Genomic DNA, 26,492 nt, shown 5'->3' on the forward strand with positions numbered 1-26,492 from the left:
AGATGATTGGAAGGGGGTGAGGGGAGGGAAATAGGGACAAAAACATGAGAAGTGGTATCAATGTATGAGAAATAATGCATCTATTATCTGGTGAATATAAGTGTAATCCCTCTATACATTACAATAAAAAAGTTGTAAAAAAAAGAAAGAAAATGACCTAAATGTTCATCAGAAACCTTCCAGTCCAACATTTTGGGGGTTTGATGGCTACTGTTCTATGAAACGAACGAAAGAAATGTTATGGCCTCAGTCAGAATAAAAGCTCTGTCATCCGAAACACCTTCATTTGAATATTTCCCCTGTAACCTTCTACTCTTAACCTTGGATAATTTACTTGACTCTAATCTTCACATTTGACTCAACAAAATGGGTAAGAATAATCATATACTATACTTTCTAATATTGAACAAAAATTCTAAGTATGATACTGTTATTTAATATTCAAATTATTTTTCATTCAAGGCCTTCTCTTTGATTAGAATTTCTCTATTGGAATATAAAAGTACTGCCTTGTATAAATCCATCAGAGTGGCTCAAGATACAGTTCAAGTTTAAAGGAATTAAATCAGAATGTGTAATGCAACACAGGAGATATTTTGGGGGAACCAAAACATATAAAGATAAGCTCAGAAAAACCTATTATCCAGTAGCCTATGATAAATATTGCTCTGTAATTATAAGTGCAAGTTGAAGTATCAAATTCTGTTGCCATAGAAGGAACACAGAAAAATCTGGAAGTAAGTAGCAGACTAATTTTCATTAGTGATAAAGGTAAACCACATTTGAAGATGCTACTGTCACTAAATGCAATAGCAGCATTCATTTTGGTCGATTGCATGTAACGGCAATTACTCACGTTAGTGCTCCCCAGTGGAACTCTACCACTTAAAATACATTTTATTTTGCAACAAATAATGACGTCTCAGCTAGCTTAGACTTTCAAACAGTTTTCTGCTTCTTCAGAGAAGCAGGGAGTCAAATCCCTTTTAGATTAATCGATTGATAATTACCTGGGTACTATAAAACATGTGCAACTCTAGCTACTCAAGAGGCTCAGAACCTGAGGATCATGATTCAAAGCCAGCCTGGGCGGTAAAAAAAACCATGAAACTCTTATCTCCAATTAATTACTAGAAAATGGGAAGTAAGGCTGTGGCTCAAGGAGTGAAGCAATAGCCTTGAACTGAAGAGCTCAGGGACAGTGCACAGGCCTAGAGTCCAAGCCCTATGACCTCCACAAAAAAATCATGTGAGACTATGTATTTCTCATAAGAACTCTCCTTTCAGATTTCTTAGAATACATACACATTTCCTGACATAATGTAGAGAATAAGGAGGTAAATAGGTTACTTTTATTTAATCATCTTGGTGATCAGAAAAGTAAAGGGTAGAGAGGAACCTATCATTATTTTTAGACTATTTGGGACTTAATGATACTGGTGTTTTTGGTTTTGGTTTTGTTTTCCGGTCATGGGGCTTGAACTCTGGGCACTGTTCTTGAGCTCTTTAGCTCAAGGCTAGTGCTCTACCACGTTGAGCTATAGCACTACTTCCATTTTTCTGGCAGTTAATTGGAGATAAGCATCTCACAAACTTTGGTGCTCAGTCTGGCTTTGCACCTTGAGCCTCAGATCTCAGCCGCCTAAGTGGTGAAGATTACAGGTGTGAGCCACCAGTGCCTGGTAACAATACAGGTTTTTAACTAGATGGACCCTTGAGAGATTTCCTCTGACCAAAATATACTTTACACCATTTCAGAAAAAGGCACTAGAAATCGATAGGAGGCTTTCACAGATACAGCCACCTCATGAGTACAATCTATTCCCCATTATCGGTACTAACACCTGAAATGGCCATGGCAGAAAGGCAAAGCTCAATGTCTTTGAGGCTGTCATGGGTCAAAGAAGACAAATCAATTTGAATTTGAATGTTTCCAACTGTCTTAACCCAGAAAATTGGGTTCATATTTTCAGGTCTGAAAGATCTTCCAGGCCTGAAAAATTTGGCTCACAGAATCTCCATTTATGGCAGAGTATTGTGTCTATATTATTTCCAGTCTTTCAGTGGTGACAAATTAAAATGAGCTCATTGATAGCTTTAGTTATAGTCACTGCAGTATATATTATTTGTAAAGTACTAACAATGCATAGCCAAGGATGAATGGTCATTCCTGAGTTCAAAGATCCAAAGCTTCATTTCTTTTTGCTTTAAATGACTCCTGCCATTTTCCTTTCTATCTTGTCTTAGGCCTTTCTTGAATAAGAGGTAACAGATTGGTGATATTTTTTAATTTATTGTTTATTTATGTTTTTTTTCAAGATAAATAGATACAACTGGTAGACTTTTATTATTTATGGTTACAGAAAGGAAAAATAGAAGTGAATGAGTTACAAATGTTGTGATAGAGGAAAATGTGATGACACTGGAAAAGAGGAGACAGGGGAACCTGAAGATTCTACTGTGGAGTCCAAGAAAGACTTCTGTAAAGAAGATGGTAGAGTGGTCTTTAAGAAATAATTACAATTGTTCAGGAAAGAGAAGCAGCTGAGAAACAACACTATCATCTTAGAGAGATACATGCCCAGATAGAGTATAATGATGGAAATAAGATTGGAGAGAAAAGTGAGAAATTAATAATGTCAAGTCTGGTCAAAGGGTATCAATATTTGTGAAGTAATGTACCTTCTATCTGGTGAATATAATGTAACCCTTCTATTAATTAAAATGAAAAATATATGAAAAAAATAATGTCAGGTCTGAGGCCACAGCAACGGCCTTAGCTAGCCATTGAAGAGATATCATTTTTTGATCTGAGGAGGGACAAATATTATTTTAGATTTTATATGTATATATTCATGTAGGTATATAGATATCTATATTTATATATGTAAATATAGATATATATGTGTATTTACTTATATGTGTAAATGTGTATATGTATATACACACACATATATGTAAATGAAGACAATAGTTTATTTCATTTATAGTCTGTAGGAGAAGACTGAATAAATAAGCTATTAGATAATAAACATGAAATATTACATAGCATTAAATGCAAAGGAAAAAATATGTCAGTAAAAAATCTTACCTCTGAGAAGGTAAGATTTGAATTAAGAGCTAAAGAAAGAGAAGAATCCAGAATGAAGTTTTCTAGGTAAAGGACATTCTGTTTTCTGTTTTTTTTTTTTTTTTTTTTTTTTTTTTTTGCCAGTCCTGGGCTTGAACTCAGGGCCTGAGTACTGTCCTTGGGTTTTCTCAAGGGTAGAGCTCTACCACTTGAGCCACAGCACCACCACTTCTGGCTTTTTCTATGTAGGTGGTACCAAGAAATTGAACTCGGATCTTCGTGCATGCTAGGCAAGCACTCTACCACTACGCCAAACTCCCAGACCAGCTGCATATGTTTTCACATGACTCTCATGTTACTGTATTTACAATGTACTGTAGTGTAAGAGAGAAGTAGAAAGGCCAGTTTGAGGCTGGTTTACATATGCAGATAAAAGTGGTATAGCATGAACTGAGGAAGTAGCTGTGGTGGTTCCTCATTAGTTAGATATTAATATGTTTTAAAGATGGATTTGCTGATGACTAAGAGATGGTGGTGAGATAAAAGAGAGTCATGAATATCATTGAGGTTTTGAGCAACTGAGTGGATGAAGTTACCATTAATTGAAATAATTCTCTGTAAGAGAATTAAGTTTGTGGCAGAAGGAAAATTTACCAGGAGCTTAATTTTGTGAATTTCAATATTGAAATGTAAAGATTCAAATGGAGATGTCAGGTTGGATCCTGTGGAACTCAGGTATGAAGTTTACACTGGAGGTACACATTCGGAAACCCTCAACTTACACATGCATTGAAGAACACCAAATGGCATCGCAGTGGAAGTTACTGTAGATGAATAGAAACATAAAGAATGGTCTGTGGCCCTACAAGATTTGGAGGTGGCAAGGATGAGATAAATCTGTCAAAGACACTGAGAAGAAGAACCACAGCTCTTTAAGATGAATCGATTGTAATGTATTCTAGAAGACAACTGAAAAGATATTTCAAGAAGGATTCAAAGATCAAGTATGTCAAGTGATTCTAATTGTTCCATCAGATTTGGACAAGATCAACCATCGGCTTATCGCCTTATAAATGTGTAGGTTGCTGGCAACTTCTGCCTAGAAATTTTATTAATGTGTTACAACCATATACTTTTATGGAACAGATTCATGTGGAAACATGAAGAGAGACACTGGAATTAATTCTTCTTGTTTTTCCAGTCCTGAGGCTTTAACTCAAGGCCTGAGCACTGTCCTTGGACTTTCTCAAGGGTAGCACTCTACCACTTGAGCCACAGCACCATTTACAGCTTTTTCTGTGTATGTGGTACTGATGAATTGAATCTAGGGCTTCGTGCATGCTAGGCAAGCACTCTACCACTAGGCCACAGTCCTGGCCCCTGGAGTTAATTCTATTCTATAAAGAAGAGGTGAACAATGGAATAGTGATGGAGAAAAAGAGAATCAAATATCCATATGTATGCATATATATGTCTCTCTATACATTTTAGTTGGATGAAGAAATAAAACTTTTATGCTGATGGGAATGTCCCAGTAGGAATTTTGATGTCAAAGAAATAAAGAACTACTGAGACTCTTGAGGAGGCAAAAATATTGTGGTTTGGGACACAAGTTTGGTCTTAGTTATGCTAAGAGATGATAGACAAGAGAAGTCAGAGAGTGTGTAGGCCGTTTAGATGATTCGTGTGGCATGAGAACTTTTAGATACTATTTGTTTAGAGCATCTTACAGGTCTGTTATAGATCTTATTATATACTTTCTACCTAAGAAAAGTTTATTTATATTTTCAAAATGAAGCAGAAGGTATTCATAAAAGTAAAGAAGAGAAGGACTTTAGTAAGAAGTGTTTCCCTTAAATTTCGATTGAAGGGATTATTGTTCTGATTTTCCACCGGAGTTTGGATCTGACACTTCAAAATTATTTAACTATTTTCATTAATCTATTTTTTATTTTTCTGGATCAATTTTGGCAAAGGATGTATTTGTTAAAATTGGATGCTATTTTCATACTACTTAAGAATATCTCTTCAGTTAACTTTGCTTGTTACCTTTATTTTCTTTCTAAGTTTCCTTATTTTTTTAGTTTCTTTGGATAAGGATAGGTTTTTTATTTACCATCTCTTCAATACTGGAGACATTTAGGCCTGTAAACATGGCATTGAATGTAGCTAGCTTCCTTCCTTCCTTCCTTCTTTCTTTTTCTCCTTCCCTCCCTCCCTCCTTCCCTCCCTCCCTTCCTCCTCTCCTTCCTTTTTGTCAGTTGAAGGTCTTGAATTCAGGGCTCAGGTACTGTCCTTGACCTATTTTGCTCAAGGTTTGTGTTCTACCACATTGAGTACCAGATCCATTTCCAGTTTTTGAGTGGTTAAGATAAGAGTCTCATGGATACTTTTCTTCTTGAGCTAACTTTGAGCCATGATCCTCAGATCTTAGCCTTCTTAGTAGGTAGGATTAAAGGTATAAGTCCTGGTGCAGATTTATTTTCATTTGTGTTAAGAATGAATGTTGCCGGGTGTGGTGGCTCACACCTGTAATCCTAGCTACTCAGAAGGCTGAGATCTGAGGATCTCTGTTCAAAACAAGCCCAGGCACTAAAGTCTGTGAGACTCTTATCTCCAATTAACCACTAGAAAATGGGAAGTGGTGCTGTGGCTCCATGTGTAGAGTCGTAGCCTTGAGATGGAGAGCTCAGGGACAACACCCAGGCCCAGAGTTCAAACCCCATAACCAAAAAAAAAAAAGAAAGAATGAATGTTAAGAATGTTAAATTTCATTTACGAATGTTTGCAATTTATAATAATAAGTACACATTTTCTTTTAGAATAATTTCCTTTGTAGGAAAATATATTGAGTTTTATAAATGTTGGACAGAAGCACCTAGACATATGTCTTTAATGGAGGTGTGATCAAAACAATATCCTGTAATCATCCCACATATTCAACCTTTGGTAAATAACCTTGCAAATAGATTGTTAAAGATCTTTCAACAATCTTGGTCTTCAAATGCTTTTGGTCTATGCTTTTAGTTATCTTGTGCATTTGTTCTGACAGACAGGGAACTAGGAAGAATAAAATCCCTGATACCTGTAATTATGTCTATGTAGTCTACCCTGAGAAATGATTTTTCTTGTCTAAAAGTCTGTACTGAAAAATGCCATGTTTTTGGTGCTTTCGCTAGCATTTTAAAATATTAACAATTCTGTCAGTTCAAACTGAAAACGACACCATGAGAAATGAAAGCTTGCATAACTCTGACACCCACTAGTCGTGGCTCATTATCTCCTGGCTTTTATTATGTAGTGAGAAAGCAAGGTCAGCCTCACAGAATTTAGGGACACTTAAGAAAATTACAGTATGCAGATGTGACTTATGGGCTGAGAATAACTAACTTTCTAAACGACTGAATTAAGCAAAATAAATAAAGATGATGAAAAATCCACAGATGTTTTATTACTTAAGGTGGCTTTTAAGTTATTCATTAGAGAGAAGCTTTCTGGGGATTGGCCTTGCTTCCCCTGACCCTTTCCCTGAACACTTTGAAACTTTCTCTTTGACTGTATTCCTCAGGGAGTTTAAGATGTCCTAGGCATATTTTCTGAAGTTCTTTGAGTTCATTTCTCAAACACTTCCATAGGGTTGAAAATATTGTCACTGACCCTTCTACACTGTGGATTGCCGCTGGGCTCCAAACCTCACATTCTTCTTTTACAACTTTCAAAGCTTGGAGAATAAAAATGTGGAGACAGTCATAAGGGTAGAGGTTATCAGCCAAGTTTCCACAGAAAAAGAAAAAAAAAAAAAGAAAAAAGAAGGAAAACTAGACAAGAAGCAGCTTTAAAAAAAAAACCCTACGTTTATCTACCAACTACCTATTTTCTTCTAATGTAACAGATATTGTAAGTTATAAATACAAAGTCTCTTTTCTTTCTTTCTGTATTGGTAAGGTATTTATTAGTTGTCTGCTATATTCTAGGGTTGGGATTATCCTGAACTCTATGCTTTGCTTGCATAGAGTTTATATTTTAGCTCAGAAGTCACATACACAGACAAACTGTGATGGAATGGGCTGAGAACCATCCTAAAATTTGATGTTCAGAGTGCCATGGGATTCTTGAGGAAGCAAACATGTAATTTTAATGTAAATTAAATCTTGGTGAGCCAGAATGATCAGTTGATTTTGACAAAATGAATCCCTAAGGTTTGTGCAACCTGTCAGCAAATATTCCTCTTGGTAGCTTCTAAACATTTTCAGCATCCAAACAGAATGATTTTTCTTATGCTCTCCATTTTGCATGAGACAGAAAGATGCTAAATAACTTAATATAGTTTTTACGTGTGTTGTTTCCTGCCTGCTGTTTATGAGCGTCTTTCTAAAAATAATGACTGTTTGAAATTATAAACCAAAGTTTTGCTTCTACATTGGTGGTGAAAGAGATTGCTTTTTTCCTGCCTTTAGATAAAATCCTGAGCCTCTGCTGTATGGTCATGTAGAAATAATAGATTATATCTGGTTAGAAGCTAGGAAATAAAACTAGCACAGAATTTGGCCTTAAGTAAATTAAAATACAATAGGGGAAAAATGGAAAGTTCAAATGCTATCCAACATTTAACTGAATTAATAGATTTCTAGAAATCAAATTTAACTTTTTTGTAGCTTGTCAACAGCATTTTTTTGGGCCAGCCTTGAGCCTTGAACTCAGGGCCTGGGCACTGTCCTTGGGTTTTTCTCAATGCTAGAGCTCTACACTTGAGCCACAGCACTATTTGTGGCTTTTTTCTATGTATGTGGTACCAAGGAGTTGAACCCAGTTCCTTGTGCACAGTAGGCAAGCACTCTAACACTAGGCCAAACTTCTGGCCCTGTTAGCAGCATTTTAAAAGGAATTTATACCCTGTGTGTAATTCTATGGTTTGTAGAGCTTTTATGAAATTTTCCTGCTTTTAAAGGTAAATTTCCTTGTATTATTCAATTCAGTTACTGTTCCCCAAATTACAGTCTAAAACTAGGTCAAGTCTATAGTCTAGCTTTGACCGCTGCAATAAAAATAAAAATAACAATAAAAATAATTAGGTGGTCCTTAGGTGGTCCCACAGGACAAATCTAGGTCCCTACAAAGTGTTCTTTAAAGATATTCCTCTTTGCCCAAGAATTATAAAAAAATTACTTTTATGTGAGGGGTAGTATTTAATGTAGGTGGGCTTATTTTAGTTTAGCTTCAGATTCAGACTGAGGTACTATTTAGAAAGGCATCTAATTAAAGCATACACATAGAATTACCATACAAAAAATAAGCAATACTGTTAAAAGTATAATAATGCGGCTGGGGTCAGGTGGTTCACAACTCTCATCCTAGCTACTCAGGAGGCTGAGATATAAGGATTGTGGGTTTGAAGCCAGCCCAGGCAGAAAGTCTCGACGAGACTTTTATCTCCAATTAACAACTCAAAAGTGGGAAGTGGTGTTGTCGCTCAAGAGGTAGAGCACTAGACTTGAACACAACGAGACTTAGGGAAAGTGCCCAGCTCATGAGTTCAAGCCCTACAACTGACAAAAAAGAATACTAATGCTATTGTGAAACTTTTACTTGTATCTAATTATCCTATGTTTGATAATTTTTAAATTAAATTTATTTTTTTATGTTGTACCAAGGAATCAAACCCAGGGCCTCATGCATGCAGGCAAACTCTCTTACCTTTAAGTCACATTCCTAGCCCTCTCCTATATTTGTCTATTATCCATTTATCTATTCCATCTATCCATTATTTTTCTTTCATTTATCACAATAACTCCATGAATAACATGATCTACTCTGATAGCCATTTTCTATAAGGAAACTAAGGCTCTTAGAAGCAATCATTAAGTAGCTAAAATTTGAACGTTTTGCCGTTTAAAGCATTGATATCTAGGAGGAGGAAAAAATCCATTTCTGATGCCACTTTGTTTTGTTCTCTATATTGAGACATTTGTTTAAATCTATTGATATGGAAAAGGATAGGCAGGAGGAAAAGGGATGCTCATGGTGCAATCATTATGAGCCAAAAATAGTATCACTTTTCACAAACACTTTCATGATATGCTTATTATGAGATTTATTTTTTATTTTAAAAACTTGCCAAGAATCCCACAATGGGCAATGAGCTAAATCAACTCAGTTCTCTCTCTCTCACACACTTAGAAGTCTACACAGCAATTTACAGATAACATTACAAAATGCTAGCCTCATGTTGCCCTACACTCTCTCAGGGTTTAAAGTTACTTAGGAACAACATTTCTGCAAAAGCTATAGATAGACAAATTTTACTTCTTGGCAGAGATATAATCCAGGATGAGAAGTTAATCCTGGCCTTGCATCCTACCTGGATAGATACTGTCCTGATGTGAGATTCGTAGTTTTTACCTCCATACAGTTCATCGTGCTGGGAATGAGAGCAAGTTCTGGCCGAATCATGGTGGCTGCGGCTACGGCTCTGGCAATCAGCTCCATGGCATCCTGTACGTAGTACTCAAAGAAAGACTGTGAAGTTTTCCCATGAGCCACGAGCCCCATGGGCAGACCTTCTGTCCTCAGTTCTTCTACATTCTGTGAATCTCCCAGCACCCAGTGAAGCTCAGGGGGTAAAACTCCAAACTGGGTGGCCATCTCAAAAATCTGCCGGATGCTCTCCATATTGCAGCCAAACATCACCACGGTGGGTGTGCTGTTCTTGACGCTCTCAAGCTGGCCCTGCAGGAAGCTTAAGAGGGCCTTGGTAGAGGAGAGGTTGGTGGTGGCATTGATGATAGACCCGAGGTGGAACTTGGAATTATTCTGGATAAGGAGAAGGAAGTCAGTGATGTTCCAGTCTTCCTGACACAGCAGCAAGCTAAAATTGTACCAGTTGTTCATGGTGAGGATTGAGACAGTGACATCGGCATCAGAACTTAAGGAATTTTCTAAACTCAGTTGTAGGTGGAGGGGATTCTGTATTTAAAGATATGAAAAAGAAGAATTAGAAAGAGTTTAATATAGGATATTTTTACTTTCCTATGAGGCTAGATCTTTATTAGTATTATCCCTCCCCCCATGATATTTCAATATCCCTAGGGTAAGTTTTCCAAAGTATGGAGATTTTTCAAAACACAGAATTTTTCACTCAAAAAATATTTTACTTGAGGGGGTGCACAGAAATGGAGGGACAAAGGGTGAAAAATGCAGCAGTTCTCACTAGATACGATGTTAAAAATGTATAACATACAACTAGAGGGATGGGGAGAGCCAGGGTAGAGGTGATGTTACCGAAAGACAAGATGTACTATTTACCTGACTTATGTAACTGTAATCCCTCCATACCTCATCTTGAAACAATAAAAAATAAAAGATTAAATAGTAAAAAAATGTTTTACTTTACAACCTGATGGGAGGGACTACATGAAGATGGGAAAATGGGTGGTTTACTGAGGTAAATAAATGGCTCCATCATCTCACATAATGCTTGTTTATTTGTGGCACTGTGGCTGGAATGCCAGTCTTCATGCTTGTTAGGGAAGCCACACCACGACTCTGGTTACTTTTGAGATTGGCTCTTACTTTCTGTCCAAGTGTGCATCTGGACTGATTATTCTGAGAACACTGAACTATCAATTTAAAAGTCCTTATTTCCCCATAAAAGGCTAGATGACTCTGGATGTCAACGTGAGAGGTAACAGTCCTATATTTTATCAAGCTTGTCTTTCTTCTCATGTCTTTATACCGACTTTGTAGATGGCAATTAATAACTTGTTAGGCTTTCCACTCATGTAAGGACATGGAAATGTATTACTTTTGCTTCCTTTTGAGGTTAATACTTGCAAGAGGGGAGGCTGGGGGCAGGGGCGGAGGCATAAAAGAATCAAGAGTGGGGAAGGGAGGATGACTTTATTGTGTATTCCACAGAACTAAGAAATATAAGAGAAAAGGCAGTCCGAGAGGGATAGAGATGTTGTAAGTATGATATAGATCAAGATACGTTGTATACATAAACTGCTTTGTTGAATGGAAAAAAATTAATACATGACCTAAAATTAAGGAAAGGGAGTGGGTTGGAAGGGTGGGTGAGAATGTTGAAAAGGGTGACATTGATGAAGATACACTGTATTCACAAATTCCTTTGGGGAATGACACAACTGCTTAATCATGATAAATTTTTTTTTGCCAGTCCTGGGCTTGAGCTCAGGGCATGAACCCTGTCCTTGGAATTTCTCAAGGCTAGAGCTCTACCACTTGAGCCTCAGCACCACTTCCAGCTTTTTTCTATGTATGTGGTACCGAGGAATTGAACCCGGGTCTTCGTGCATGCTAGGCAAGCACTCTACCACTAGGCCAAACTCTCGGCCCATAATAAAATATTTTTAAAAGTTAATATATGGAAATTTTAACATAGTTATTGTACAAGAAAATGGGGAAGAAAAATGGACCATAGTTTCTTACAATCTAGCCACTTGAGTAAAATATTTCTGGTATGTGTGTAGATTTCTTTTTCATTATAGACATCAAGATTAAGTCTGGAGTTTAATGTTGAAGGCTTATTCACATTTCTGGATCTATTGATCCTGGATTCTTGCAACTTAAACCACAATTTCATCTACTCATAGAATTCACCCTTCATTAAAGGAAGAACACTTTTGTTAAGAAAAATCACAAATTATTAGACATGTAGGTGAAGTAAGATCTTCTAAAATTAATACATTTGTCATTTGCTTTCCCCATAAACAGATATATGACACATTTATTATGTAATGATGATAATGTTGAGAATGTTTAGACAAGTGCCTTACTCATGTTCTTTACATAATAAATATTGTTCAATTTGAAGCAAATACATTTCAGTTGGGAATTGCTTAACTATTTTTAGGAGATTGCTAAATATTCAGGTCAAAAAGAGAGCAGTAGTTCCCCAGTTAAATTTCAAGTCCTGTGTAAAAGGAAAGCCCCCCCCCCAAAAAAAAGATGAGCTGATTTGACCCACCACAAATGTGTAGTAAGGTAAACACACCTTGGGTGTGATTTCCCAGTACCACTTCCTCCTTAAATGGAACTATGAACTCTTCGAAGCATTGAAAGATTTTCATGCTTGTTTTTTTTTTAAACAAAACCCCCAGAAACGTAAAGTATGAGCTTCTGATGGGGTTTACAGGAAAATAAAATTATGAACATGGCAGGGAATGAGAGCACTCGTGTAGAATGGTATCTTAAAACTTATCCTAAGAACTTGACTAATGTCCTTTTAAACATTTGAGTAAGGCTTATACTGACAAAAGTAGAGATTTGGAAGAGTCATCCCCAGGCAGTGTCCAACCTGCAAGTAATGAGAAGAAAGTCTTCCAATTCCTCATTAGACGGCGGGTGAACTGGAAGCTTGTGTGTTAGTAGGAGCTGGGAGGAAAATGTGGAAAGGTTCTTAAATGAAGAAGGATTAAGAGATAAGATTGGATGTAAGAGGCCAAAGAAGAAAGGGGTCAAACACTAGGAGACAATCTCTAGCAGGTAACTCTTGCTTTTCAGGCTTGAGAGGCAAGACAAGGAGAGGAATGGGTGTTATAGATCCCTATTTCTCTTTCTGATGAAATATAGATTATTCCAGAGAGTTCTTTCTGTCTTCCTCTTATAGTATTCTGCCCATCTTTTTCTTTTTTTTTCTTTCTCTCTCCTGACTTAACCTTCTTTCAGCAGAAAGGAGCAGTGTGAGGTGCACTCCATATTTAGTTGGCAGGAACAAATGTTTCCTAACTGTTTTCTTGGCTTCAGCCACCACCCCCCTCCCCTGGAGCTCTGTATTCTTTGGCATTTTTCTTTCTATAAACCAGTGTGACCAAATCATTTTCCAGCATCACAACATCTAAATTAGTCATAGGACAAATTTCAAGTTCAATTAGATGTCTTAGGAAGGCATTCCTATCTCAGGTTCAGGTTTATTACCAATATGCCAGATGCACTGTAGAAAATTTTGCCGCCTAAAACAGGACCCTTTGGCATCAGGATTATTTTGAAATTGAAGACAGAGAAGAAGCTGTGAAGTCAGAGCAGGAGCTATCTTTCTGCAAGGGAAATTTTCCACCTATAAAGGAAACTTTTATTTGTGAGGGCATCTTTTTCTATACCAGGAAGAGAAAGATGATTGATCCACTGGAGACCCAGGCTTACATAACAAAGCTTACTCGTGTGCAATGCCCTTTGCCTCCTTGTTACCTCCACTTTACTGATCTCTCCAATGTATTTGTTATACTTGAAAGTATTATTTCAACATAAACTCAAGGCAATTTTGTGGAGATTTGGTCTCTCTTCCCCGGCTATCTTCCATCTATATATAAGATACTAATGTTATTAAATTTCTTATTCTAAGGATAAAGAGGAAGTAAATTTTCCTACTCTGTAATGTATACCAAGTCATACTGGACAATTTGTTTTTCTTGAACCAGGGTAAACACTTTGATGTCTATAGTGATTTAATTATTCTTTCTTTTCACCTCAAAATTGGTTTGCTTGTACTCATATTCATCTTTCCAAACTTGGCTGTCTCAGATAGATTTGTAGAAGCTAGCTCATGTTCTGTGAACCAACATTTTCTGAAGAAGCTATATCTATTTTCAAATTACTACAGACTTTCAAAATCAGACCTTGATTATTTGGGACATTATGATTGTGGGTAGAAAAATGTTATAGGTCAAGAGCCAAACTTATCCTGAGCTATTTTCAGCCTTTTAATGGCCATGTAACTTGTTGCTTATACGAATGTTCTCATGACTATTAGGTAAAATTCTCAGAATGCATTACTATACCTAGTGAACCCTAGACTTCACCCACCCTAAGACTGATAATGCCATAAAGTAACAATTTAAGCCTCTAGAAAATATTGCTTTGCTCTGATGGTCTGAATATAAAATGCTCCCCAGTGCCTTATGTACTGGGGGCTTGGTTTGCACCCATGGGCTTTGGGGTCAAGTGACTGGATCCTGAGAGCTTTGACCTAATCAGTAGATTAATCCCTTGATGAATTCATAGTATGAGACATTATTGGAAAGTGGTGGAAAGTAAAACATGGGACCTCACTGAAGGAAATTCACTGAGGATATGTCTTCTGTGTTGTCTTGTCACTTTCTGTAATCCTCTTTCTGCTTCTTGGCTGCCATGACACAGACTGTTCCTTTCTGCCAACACTTCTCGGCATGAGAGTCTGATACTTCTGACACTGTGAACAATATATATATATATATATATATATATATATATATATATAATCTTCTTTTAAGTTGCCACTGCCAGATATTTCTGCCACAGCAATGAGAAAAGTGAATAATATACCTGCTTTGCTGTATTCTGCTTACCTAATGTTACCCTGCCCTCTCCCCCCTCCCCCCGTGTAACTATTCAAAGTACTAGTTTATGACTTTCTTTGTTCTGTGGGTATACAAATTCCTGAGCTTTGGTCACTCTCTTCTTTGAAGCAGAGCTATATATTTTTGATATTTACATAATATTTTTATTTTTAATGCAATGATGGATTAGGTTATTGGTTATTTGACTGTTCCTCTGCTAATTCTGTGGAATGGATGGCTCCTTCATGTGCCATTGCTTGTTATAGAGCTCTGTGTGCACATGTGATACTACTGTGTAACTACTGATTATCTTGTACACATAATAGGTTAGGAGTTACAAATTAAAACATCTTTCCTAACACAGTTAACCAATAGTATGGACCTTCTTTCATTTACCCCATGTCTTGGGATCATAATATGAAAGGATGAAAACTAAAAAAAAATTGGAAAGAAAACCAGTTCCAGTAAAGTTTCAAGATCTAATATTTTGACCTGAGTTGTAACACAGGCTTCTCCAATACTTCCCACAGAGGAGCTCATTAAATTGGTATGTGAGAAACAAGGTTTTACAGAGGTAAAAACAAGATTGCCATCCCCTTGCTGTATAGGATATATAATTAGTTAGTGATATTGAGCACATAATACTAGACAGATAAAGAAATGCATTTGGCAGAAAAAAGCAACATGACACTGAAACAAATATCTCCTTTCCCTCCCAACTGGATAATGATTACTCCACACACTATCACATTCACTCCAATAAACAGTTCTACTGAGAAATATCAGATGAAGCTAATCCTTTCACATATGTAATGGATGTAATTCTTCAAATTCATACTTATTAACGAATCATTTAGAAGCATCTAATGACATATTATTTAGCTAGCAATCTTACATGTAGTGTCTTGTAATTTCTTCCCATATAATGACAACACACATAGACATATGCAACACTTAAAATTTAAGACATTTAATGTGCTGGGAGTGGTAGCTTAAGCCTATAATACTAGCCACTCAGGAGGCTGAGATATGAGGATCGAGGTTCAAAACTAGCCTGGGCACAAAGTCCATGAGACTCTTATTTCCAGTTAATGACCAGAAAATCAGAAGTAGCACTGTGACTCAAGGGGTAGGACGGTAGTCTAGAGCTGAAGAGCTCAGGGAGAATGCCCAGGCCCAGAGTTCAAGCCCCATGACTGACCAAAGGGAAAAAAAGGTCCCATTGAGATGAATTAAGAAAATTTGGAAAGAGAAAAAGTGATGTTGAATCTTAGCAAATACTAGAACATATAAAAAATATAATTTTTTAAAGCAAGAATAATTTAAACAGAAATACAAAAGGGGTTAACAGGTAAAGACACAGAAAAATGCACCAATTTAGTATATTAAGACTAACTCAAAGCTCAACAAAATAAGTACCAGGAAATAGGTACTTGCAAAAGGATAGGGTGGGGCCAATGAGAGAGGCTAGAAAAATTAAGAGGAGACGAGGGAGAATGCAGATAAGAATTGATTGTATATACTACAGAATTCAGAAATGTAAGGGAAGGAGTAGGTTAAAGGGGGGTAAAGATGATGAAGAGATGATACAGGTCAAGATGCACTGGACACATAAACAGCTTTGATAAATAGTGAAAAATTCAACATATAACCTAAAATTAAGCTAAGTTAGGGAAAGAGTGGGTTGGGGGGGGTAAGAAGGCTGAAATGGTTGACATTGGTCAATATGCACTGCATCCATAAACTGTTTTGGGGCATGGCAACTCCTTTTTGTAACTGCTTAAATATAGTAAAATATAAAAAAATACATAAATAAAATTTTTAGGAAAAATAGAGAAGGAAATCTGAGATTTAGAGTTGAAGCTGGGGGCCAGGAGTTTGGCCTAGTGGTAAAGTGCTCGCCTACCATGCACAAAGGCCTACGTTCAATTCCAAGGTACCACATACATAGATAACGCCAGAAGTGGTGCTGTGACTCAAGTGGTAGAGCTCTAGCCTTGAGACAGTCTAAGGACAGTGCTCAGGCCCTGAATTCAGTCCCCAGGAATGGCAACCACAACAACAAAAAGAGTTGAAGCTAGGTGCTAGTGGCTCATGCCTTTATTCCTAGCTACTCAGAAGGCTAAGATCTGAGTATTGTGGTTTGAAACCAGTCCAAGTAGGAAAGTTGGTGAGTTTCTTTATCTCATTAGACACCAGCAAACCAGAAGTAGAGCTGTGGCTCAAAGTGTAGAATGTTAGTCTTTCAAAAAAGCTCAGAGACAGTGCCTAGACAGAGTTCAAGTCCCATGACAGACAAAAAAGAAAAGAAAAGAAAAAGAGTTGAAAAAACACATTTCAAAAGTGAAAATTTCTAAAATTTGAGAATTATGAATCAAATTTCAAACTTTACTATATGTAAAAATAACTTTTAAGTTATTAATAAGCTTGTATGTAAACATCTCTCAGAGATCACAAGAATTAAGAGAAATATGTGCAAGATACGTTACAAGGTACTGTAACACATAATTCTGGAGTTAAACACCTATCAGAAATAACATTAGAAACATGAAGAATAAGAAGGGAATATTCGTAACAAATTTGGTAGGTAAAAAGTTTGTATTCACACAATATGAGGAATGTTTACTAGTCAACAAAGAGAATCCTTTACTAAATGTATGTTTTGTCCTCAAAGTAATTTTAACTTATTGGGAGGCATGCCCTCTGCAAGGCGTTCTTTTTCACTTGTAGAAAGGAAAAGATAGATAGTAATAAGTAATAAGATAAATAGATATCAAAATAAGAAATGATGGAAATTACTACAAAGGAAATTAACTTGGAGAGATAGAAGAACATCTCAGAAAATGGGAAGTAGGGATGAGAAGATGCAGGTACTGGCCTGGTATAAGAATTCTCTAATTGGTACTTTTAAGTTATTTATCTTCTCTTTTTTTGCCCTTATGATTGATCTCATGTTGTTACTATATCTAACTTTGTTACCAGGTATATTGTATATACATTTATTCATTTATTTGAAATAGGGAAGGAGTGGGAAACAAGATGATTGGGAGGGCGTGGGTGGAGGGAAATGGGGACATGAGAAGGGGTATCAATGTGTGAGAAGTAATGCACCCACTACCTGATAAATGTAACTGTAACCCCTCTATATATTATCCCGATAATGACATAAAAGAAAAAAGAATTCTCTAACTGGTACTTTTAGGGAAAAAATGAGATATATTTGAAAACAACTGATCATGTTATAGATTTACTTATAGTTGATTTATGAAAACAATTTACTGTGAAACATAAAATATTTAACTCAAAATTTCCTTTCACTGAGAGTTTCTTTTTTGGAGCATGGCTTCTTCTTTGGATGTGTTTCCTTTCCTGTCACAGATTAATGATGGCTCCATCATCTTTGCCTCTACATCACTTTGTCTGAGTGTGTGTAATGGCTTCAGTAATGTCTTCCATGTTCTCTTGTAAGTTGGAAACAGTCATAGCCGCTGGAACCACTGAATTGTCAGCGAGCTCAGGTCTTCTAAGGAACAGGGTACTGGTTAGTAGTCAAGGGGATTGTCTTAATTATATCATCATCATTGATAAGCCACGAGACCACCTACCAGCCATTCAGCAAGCTCTGGGTTATCTCTAAATGGAGGCCAGTACCACTTCCCACCTTAAAGATTCCTCCTGAGAATGAAATGTGAAAATGTAATTGTGTCTCATCTGGCCTGGAGTGAGGGCCTGGTAAGAGGAAGCTGGCAATTTCCATGCAAAATTTAGTTCTTGAGTTGGATGTGCTTTCTGAGGTGAATCTAATACAGTATTTTTCTTTGCTATTGCTCTCTTGCCTATCATCTGTTTGCATAGAATGGTCTCGATAGTAGACATCTTTAAAAAAATATACATCAGCTATACTTAGAAAAAATCATATTAAATGAAGTAAGCTAGACTCAAAGGAACATAGGCTCAATGGTTTCCCTCATTTGTTATAATCAGTAGAAACCTTGGGCTCTCCTAGCAGAGATTTACAATAGAACAAAACCTAGATACATAAGGCCATATAGTATGACACTAAATGAAAGAACCTCCAGGATATAGAAACAAAAGCCATATGAGTGATTTATTGTCCTTAATGTACCATGTTATCTCTCATCTCTTTTGCTGTCCCTTGGTTATCTCATATTGTTACAGTATTTCACCCTGTTATCTGATATACTGGATACAAGCATATTTGGTTATTTGAAATTGGATAGGGAAGGGGGGGAAACAAGATGAGGGGCAGGGGTGGGGGGAGGGAAATGGGGACCAAGACATGAGAAAGGGTATCAATGTATGTGAAGTAATGCACCTTCTACCTGCTGAATATAATGTAACCCTTCTATTAATTACAATAAAAATACATGAAAAAAAATCAGCTATACAATCTCCTTTACTGGAAAACAGATGGTCTGCCCCATTTTCAGAGAGGCTGTTCGTTTGGTGGTATATGAGGTACACATAGAGTCCCTACATCCCTCTAAACTCTTTCTCCCCAACAAGTTCCAGAACAGCTTCACAAATTAGGGAATGTTTGGCACAAACTGCTGGTGATTGCCTTTACCCATCATTGTTTGGGAAGAACACACACACACACACACACACACACACACACACACACACACACACAGTTGTTTATTTTTTCTGGGTTAGTGAAAGTTTCCAAAACAGCATTCATTGCCAGAGAACATTATGATATTCTCTGACAGAGAATATCTGGTTTACTTTCAGAATGAAGAAAAGATGATATTTCATCTCTTTCCCAGGCCAGCCCACCTAAATGAAATCAGCCAAAGCTCAGGACGTTTAAATGAGCATATTTCCACTCCTTTTAACAGAGGTGAAATTCTCTCCCTTTCATGAGTCTGCCAACAATTAGACACATTGGAGGGGCATGGAACTGATTTTCAGTACTGTTATCTCCTCTCCTCAGCCAGAGGCCACCAGAGGTTTTTTTAATCTTCCATTATTTTACACCTTGTTTGACCTATATTATAAAAAAGGCTTTTTTTTCTGAAAAAAAAAATAAAGCTTATTCCTTTAGAAACTCAAGCTTTTAAATAAATTAAATGTTTTTATGGTTGCATTAAGAATTCAGGCAAACTCAAGGCAGAGTCCCTGCCCAGAAATTGTAATCTAATAATAATTATAAAAATGACAAGTTACTGATGTTTCAAGCACATTATGCATATTGCCTTATTTTATCCTCACTGTGGCCTCTGGAGGTGAATACTTGATTAGACTCTGTTAACAGATGACAACTGGGGCTCAGAATGGGTGAGTAATTTTCCCAGTGTAGCACAAAATGACTGAGGAATAGAGCCAAGATCTCCAACCTCAATTTCTGGACTTGAAAGTACTACACTGTATTGTCCCCTCTACTTAATAAGAACAACATGGGAAGTAGGCCCTTGACATTTATGGATTTAATCTTTACTGCATCAATTAGTCACAAGTAATTTTAACAGCCCAGAGAATGAAGTCTTTCCATCTCTAATGTTATTCAACCATCATGTATACACATGTCAAGATACACATGTATCCTGGGAAATCTCCTTCATCAGGAGTTTTGAGAATTTGCTATGTCCAAACCTACATACCACAGTCCTATAATACATGAATGCTTGAGAAGGCAGGATTGTGGGTGCATGGTGCAGATGGACTAATCATGCAGAGGGAGGGAGGTGGGAGGAGCTGAGAGGTATGGGGACGCAGAATGGAGCTCAGGTCTTGGAACACAGAAGATTTTGGTGGAGTGAGTGGTTCAGTTTCATGTAGGATGAAGCGTTAGTGTTCACATCACTGCTGTATCAAAGACAGCCAGTTGATTTATTCTGTCAACAAAATATGTATTTGAAGTCATATGTAGGTTTTTGTTATTAGAAAAATGATCTTAAGAAACAAGGTCCAAATCCTTAGTTTGTATAGTTCATTGCAATTTCCAGGAGAGCCTAAAACAGAGAATAAGGGGGCTTCCTGGAGTTGTTCAGGTATGTGAACCACATTTGTCAGTTGTGGGTGAGACTTTGTGGACTAGCCGTGGTCACTGGAGAAAGCCTCCATTTCTGTGAGTGGAGGCCATTGTGTCAAGGATGTATGGGAACAAAGCAGGAGGTTGGAAGAAGACAGGATCTGACATGACTTATCATGACATATAGTAAGGACTCAGTAAGTAGCAATATTGTTATAATTATCATTCATAATAATTTTCATGTGTGTGTACTGACTCGGTGGATCCTTTCTTCAAGGCTCAGTTATGTGCTGTCAGCCCAGGACAGCAGTGTTCGGCCTCTGTCTCATTCTGTGCTAGTGTATCAGAGACAGGTGATTTTCAGCCTCACCGAACCAAGCAGAATTGTGCTGGTGGCCATGCTGCAGCTCTGGAGCCTCTTTAGAAAATGTATTTTCTCTTTTGTCATGCCAGAGTGAGGGATTTACTGTGCTTTTTGTGCTAAGTGAATGTGCCCACCTTATTAATCCCCTGCAGTGCCTTTCATATGCTTTATAGACAAAAAAGGGTATAAGTAGCACGCTGTTACCATTTTACCTCAATTAAGAGGACTCTCCTAGAAGAACACTGACTCAGCTTTAATAGCGTCAAGAAGGTCAAGGACTGGACTTGAGAGGGGGACTTTTTGGGGGGAACTTCTGATGTCTATTTTGCTATAGCAGTGGGAGATTACTATTGACAAGCTACTACTTCAGGGCACCTGAAACTCTTTATGAAGCAGAGAGCTCTGAGAACATGTATTTGTCTGATTCCTGAGAGAAAGGGATTGTGGGATTGGTAATTTAGCAAGGGCTAACAGAAGCAGTTTTGTAATTGATGTTGGGTACAATTTTCAAATTCTCTATCAACGTTTTTGATGAAGAAAGACAGAAGAATTTCACAGTAAAGATGTTGCTTAGGACTGTTTTTTGGATCCCTATTTCACCATCTAGGTTTTGCTTGGATTTAATACTATTTGAAAGAATATGCACGTATCTATATATCAGTAGGCTGATGATTTATGAGATAGGTTACAATTTATCAAATATTCAAAGTATTGGTATAGACATTCTCAGTGACAAATGTGAGCATGCTTTCTTATAATGGGGACCATTGAAATATACACCAGATAATTAAAAGTGTCTAGCCTGTGAGTTAAATTTCTTATTGAAATTTGATTACTCGATGTCAATGCAGTCTGAAACTATTATTAAGAGATGACTATGTCACATGCTAATTTGCTTGATTGCACTAAGAATGAAAACTCAGCCAAACACTGATTATGTCTGTTTTGAAGACCTTCTGGAACTACTACTACCATAATTGACACAATTTCTCAATGCCTTATGCTTTTTAAAATTTATATAACTACATGTTTTTTAAAAAAATATTGTATTAGTATGCATTAATAGTACAAAGAGGTTTCATTGTGACAATTCTATAGATGTGTATGGTATAAAAAGTTACTGTTTTGAGCATCTAGAGTTTAGTTTAACTAATTGTTATGTAATATGCCCCTAATTTATTCTGGTTTAGTGCTGCCTATTAATTTCATTGCCCATTTGTTTTCATTGTGTAATGGCTTCTAATTTTATTTTGGAATTTGAAAAAATGTTATTGACTCATATTTATCACCCACTGCCTGACACTGGTAAGTTTAATAATAGAATATTAGCGTGCCTTAAATATTATCTTAGTATATTTTCATTTCAGCACTCAATCTCAAAATTTGTGATTCACTAATTATGATTTAATTTTGTTGCAGTGACATTTTATTTCACTTAAATTGCTAGGAGAACATTAGTATGATTTAATTCTTTGCACCTTTGAAATATTTGTCCAAAGTAAGAAGGCACTGGCAATGTTAAATGTAGTTCTTTTGAATCTTCAGTCTCAGAGACAGTCTTTTGCCATGAGTTAGAGATCTGATTCAATCAGGACAATGAATCCCAAATGAATGGGTCTCTGTTGTCTTGGTAAGGTTTTTGTGAGTATTGTCTAGAATGTTCAGTGAGAAAAGGCCTGTCAAGTTGAAGACTTTAGTTGATTTGCCTTTGTTGTGAATTCATTTGTCCGGTCATTCATGGTTCGTATCTGCTCAAGCCTCATAGAATCAAACAGAAAAATTCAGCTTGAGAAATCTTCCTTATGTCAATTAATGCTCTTAGGATTTTATCATAAAGTGCTTGGAGTGGAACTTTAAGTTCACCAATCCCAAATTACTGTGCACCACAAAAAATAGAGTGCCACAGTTAAGGGTCTGCAGTGGTAGAGAGATATTTTTTTCTTATTAAAAAAGTGAACAACATGGTTAATTGAGGTGGTATTTGTCTTCATTATATTCTTTACCGAGTATTGCTTTTTCTGTATGATCTTATGGGATTTTGACTCAGAGCATTAGACTTAATACACACATATTCTGTCACTTGAGTTTTCCCCCAGGTCCTCAGGGCCTGAGCACTTTCTTAAGGCTAGAACTCTACCACTTGAGCCTCAGCACCACTTCTGGCTTTTTTCTATGTATGTGGTACAGAGGAATTGAACCCAGGTCTTCATGCATGCTAGGCAAGCACTCTACCGCTAGGCCAAACTCCCAGCCCCTCAATCACCTTTTGCCTTATTTTTCAGGGTCTCATATTTTTGCTTGAGCTATCCTCAGATCATGATCCTCCTACCTCTGGACTCTGACTTACTACCTACTCTTCTATCTACCACAGTTAGATGTCACCAGAAATGCTGATTATTGATTGACTTGGGGATTATGTTCACTTTTGCCTGACTTAAACCACAATTCTCCTGATCTCTACCTCTGGAGTAGCTAAGATTATAGGCATAAACTAACAAATTCATAAAATTTTCCTACTGAGTCTCTCCCTCCCTCCCTCTTTCTCTCTTTCTCAATCTCTTTCTTTCTCTCTCTTTCTTTCTTTCTTTCTTTCTCTCTTTCTTTCTTTCATTCTTCCTGCTTCTGTCTTTTTTCTGTTTATTTTGCTTCTGAATTTTGAAGAAAAAAATTCGGCTCAGCGGAACCTTGTATACTTTACTACTTCTACATAATGTTTAAAGCACAAATACATACCCTTTATAAAAAGAGATGTAGTAACCCACTGGTTAATGCATTTACTCCATTTTTTTCTCTCCATTTTATGATATGTATCATATAATATGTAGAACTGTTAATCTAATTTATTTAATGAAAATAAGGGTAAATAAAATATAGTGAAATTTACAAGTGATTTATGAATGATTAAAGCTGGATTTATCTTTGCCATTAGTAAATGGCCATATGTATTCACTTTAGGGTATTATTTAGCATCTATTGACATGATTTTATCTGGAATTCTTCCATAGTATGCCAAAAACTTATATGCTTCAAAAGAAGAAGAGGGCTGGGAGCCTGGCCTAGTGGTACAGGGCTTTCCTAGCATGTACAAAGCCCAAGCTTTTGATTCTTTGGTATCCCATATACAAAAAAGCCAGAAGTGGTGCTGTGGCTCAAGTGATAGAGCTCTAGCTTTGAGAAAGCCCAAGGGCAGTGCTTAGGCCCTGAGTTCAAGCCCCAGGTATGGCAAAAAATAAACAAAGAAGAAACTCTTAAGATCATTATGATAATTCCTACATCAGTCCAGGGAGGGCATATTCCAAAGGAGACTAGAACTGAGAGAATGAGGGAAAGGGTGACATTGTCCAAAAAACAATACACTCTTAACCTTAATCCTTCTGGACATGACCTGTAAAATAACAATGAATTTTTTTGTCAGTTGTGGGGCTTGAACTCTGGGTCTAGTTAATGTCCCTGAGAATTAGCTCAAGGCCAGTGCTCTACCACTTGAGCCACAGAGCTACTTCTGATTTTCTGGTGGTTAAGTGGGGTTAAGAGTTTCATGGACTTTAGTGTCTGGGCTGGCTTTGAACCATGATGCTCAGATCTCAGCCTCCTGACTAGTTAGGATTACATGTGTGAGCCACTAGCACCCAGTGAAAATTATTTTTTTAAAGGAGAATTAGAATCTTGACACTGGCAAGTTTAATAGTAGAATATTAGCATGCCTTAAACATATTTTCCAGGAAGATATGGAATGAAAAACATACCTGTCTTTATGTTATAGTCCAGAGTCTCAAAATGGTGATAATATTCATAATAGTTCTTGCCTGGGACCTCAATGATTCTGGGCACTCAGAACTCTTGTCTCCTTTCCAGATTGTGTAAAACCCACCAGAGTGGACTTCCTTCTCTATGTAGCCCAGCAGCAGAATCACCTTATCCTGTTTATTCAATTGTGCAAATAAATCTTATGTTTACCTTGGAAGTAGTTTAAAAAATAAACCTTGGAATTCTCCAAGTACTCTATTCACTCTCAATTTTTGAGGAGAACACTTTTTTTTTTGAGGGGGGTTTGCCAGTTCTGGGGCTTGAACTCCAGGCCTGGGCACTGTCCTTGGACACTTTTTGCTCAAAGCTAGCACTCTGCCACTTGATCCACAGTGCCATTTCTGGCTTTTTCTGTGGATATGGTTCCAGGGAATTGAACCCAGGGCTTCGTGCATGCTAGGTGAACACGTTATCACTAGGCCATGTTCCTGGCCCAAGGAGGACATTTTTTGAGCAAACTTGATCTGTTGTTTTTGTATTGGAAATTCCTAGTCATCATTCCATTCTATGTTCAGATTTCTTTTCTCCACTGAAGTCTCCAAGGCTTTCCTCATTCTTTTTTTCATATATTTTTTATTGTAATTAATAGAAGGGTTACATGATATTTGCCAGATAGATGGTGCATTAATTCACATACATTGATACCCTTTCACATGTCTTGGTCCCCATTTCCCTCCCCCCCACCCCCACCCCTCATCTTGTTTTCCCCCGTTCCCTATCCAATTTCAAATAACCAAATACAAATATATTCGATATATCAGGTAACAAAGTGAAATACTGTAACAATATGAGATAACCAAGAGACAGCAAAAGAGATGAGAGATAACATAGTACCTTAAGAACAAAAATCATTCATTATATGGCTTATGTTTCTATATCCTAGAGATCCTTTCATTTAGCATCCTATTATGTGGCCTTTTACAAGGGAGCCAAAAAAATAGAATGGAAGAAAAACAGCCTCTTCAACAAGTGGTGCTGGCAGAACTGGTTAAGCACATGCAGAAAACTAAAGTTGGATCCTTCTTTGTCATCCTGTACTAGAATTAACTCCAAATGGATCAAAGACCTCGAGGTAAAAGCAGACACTCTGAAAACTTTACAAGAAGGAATAGGAGATACACTAGGCCTCCTTGGCACAGGTCGAAACTTTCTTAATAAGGACCAAGAATCACAACAAATCAGAGAAAGGCTGGATAAGTGGGACTGCATTAAACTGCAGAGCTTTTGTATGGCAAAGGACATAGCTAGTAAACTAAGTAGGAAGCCTACAGAGTGGGAGAAGATCTTCACCAACCAAACAATGGACAAAGGCCTCCTATCTAAAATATATCAACAGCTCAAAAAAATTGAATCACTCCAAAACTAATCTCCAAAGTAACAACCATCCCATTAAAAGATGGGCCAAAGACTTAAAGAGAGTCTTCTCTGAAGAAGAAACAAAACTGGCCTATAGTCACATGAAGAAATGCTCAACATCTCTGGTCATAAAAGAAATGCAAATCAAAACAACTCTAAGATTCCACCTTACTCCAGTTAGAATGGCCAGGATCAAGAAAACTAACAGCAGATGCTGGAGGGGATGTGGCCAGGAGGAATCACTACTACACTGTTGGTGGGAGTGCAAACTCATTCAACCACTATGGAAAGCAGTATGGCAGTTCTTCAAAAGACTAAACATAGAGCTCTCCTATGACCCAGCAATTCCACTACTTGGCATTTACCCAATCATCCAAAATCAAAGACATACTATATCCACCAGCACAACAATGTTCATTGCAGCACTATTTACCATAGCAAAGATATGGAACCAACCTAGATGTCCCTCAGTTGATGAGTGGATCAACAAAATGTGGTATTTGTACACAATGGAATTCTATTCTGCTGTCAGAAAGAATGACATTGCCCCATTTGTTAGGAAATGGA

General features: G+C 37.1%; 1 protein-coding gene and 2 long non-coding RNA genes across 3 annotated transcripts in view; 2 read left to right on the forward strand and 1 right to left on the reverse strand.

Annotated features, from left to right (window-relative positions):
- Grin3a (glutamate ionotropic receptor NMDA type subunit 3A) overlaps positions 1-26,492 on the reverse strand; it is a 151,666-nt gene that overhangs the window by 90,239 nt on the left and 34,935 nt on the right. Inside the window, exon 2 of the mRNA XM_090330354.1 lies at positions 9,429-10,033. Coding sequence (XP_090186480.1) covers positions 9,429-10,033 — 605 coding nt within the window. The remainder of the gene's footprint in view (positions 1-9,428; positions 10,034-26,492) is intronic.
- The window catches only part of LOC150065705 (uncharacterized), a 724,813-nt gene that overhangs the window by 74,283 nt on the left and 624,038 nt on the right, over positions 1-26,492 (forward strand). The gene's annotated exons all lie outside the window — the stretch shown is intronic.
- LOC150065706 (uncharacterized) overlaps positions 1-26,492 on the forward strand; it is a 112,385-nt gene that overhangs the window by 20,096 nt on the left and 65,797 nt on the right. The window lies entirely within an intron of this gene.

This window comes from Megascapheus bottae, chromosome 3 (genome assembly GCF_031878675.1).
Source record: "Megascapheus bottae isolate mThoBot1 chromosome 3, mThoBot2.hap1, whole genome shotgun sequence".
NCBI lineage: Eukaryota > Metazoa > Chordata > Mammalia > Rodentia > Geomyidae > Megascapheus > Megascapheus bottae.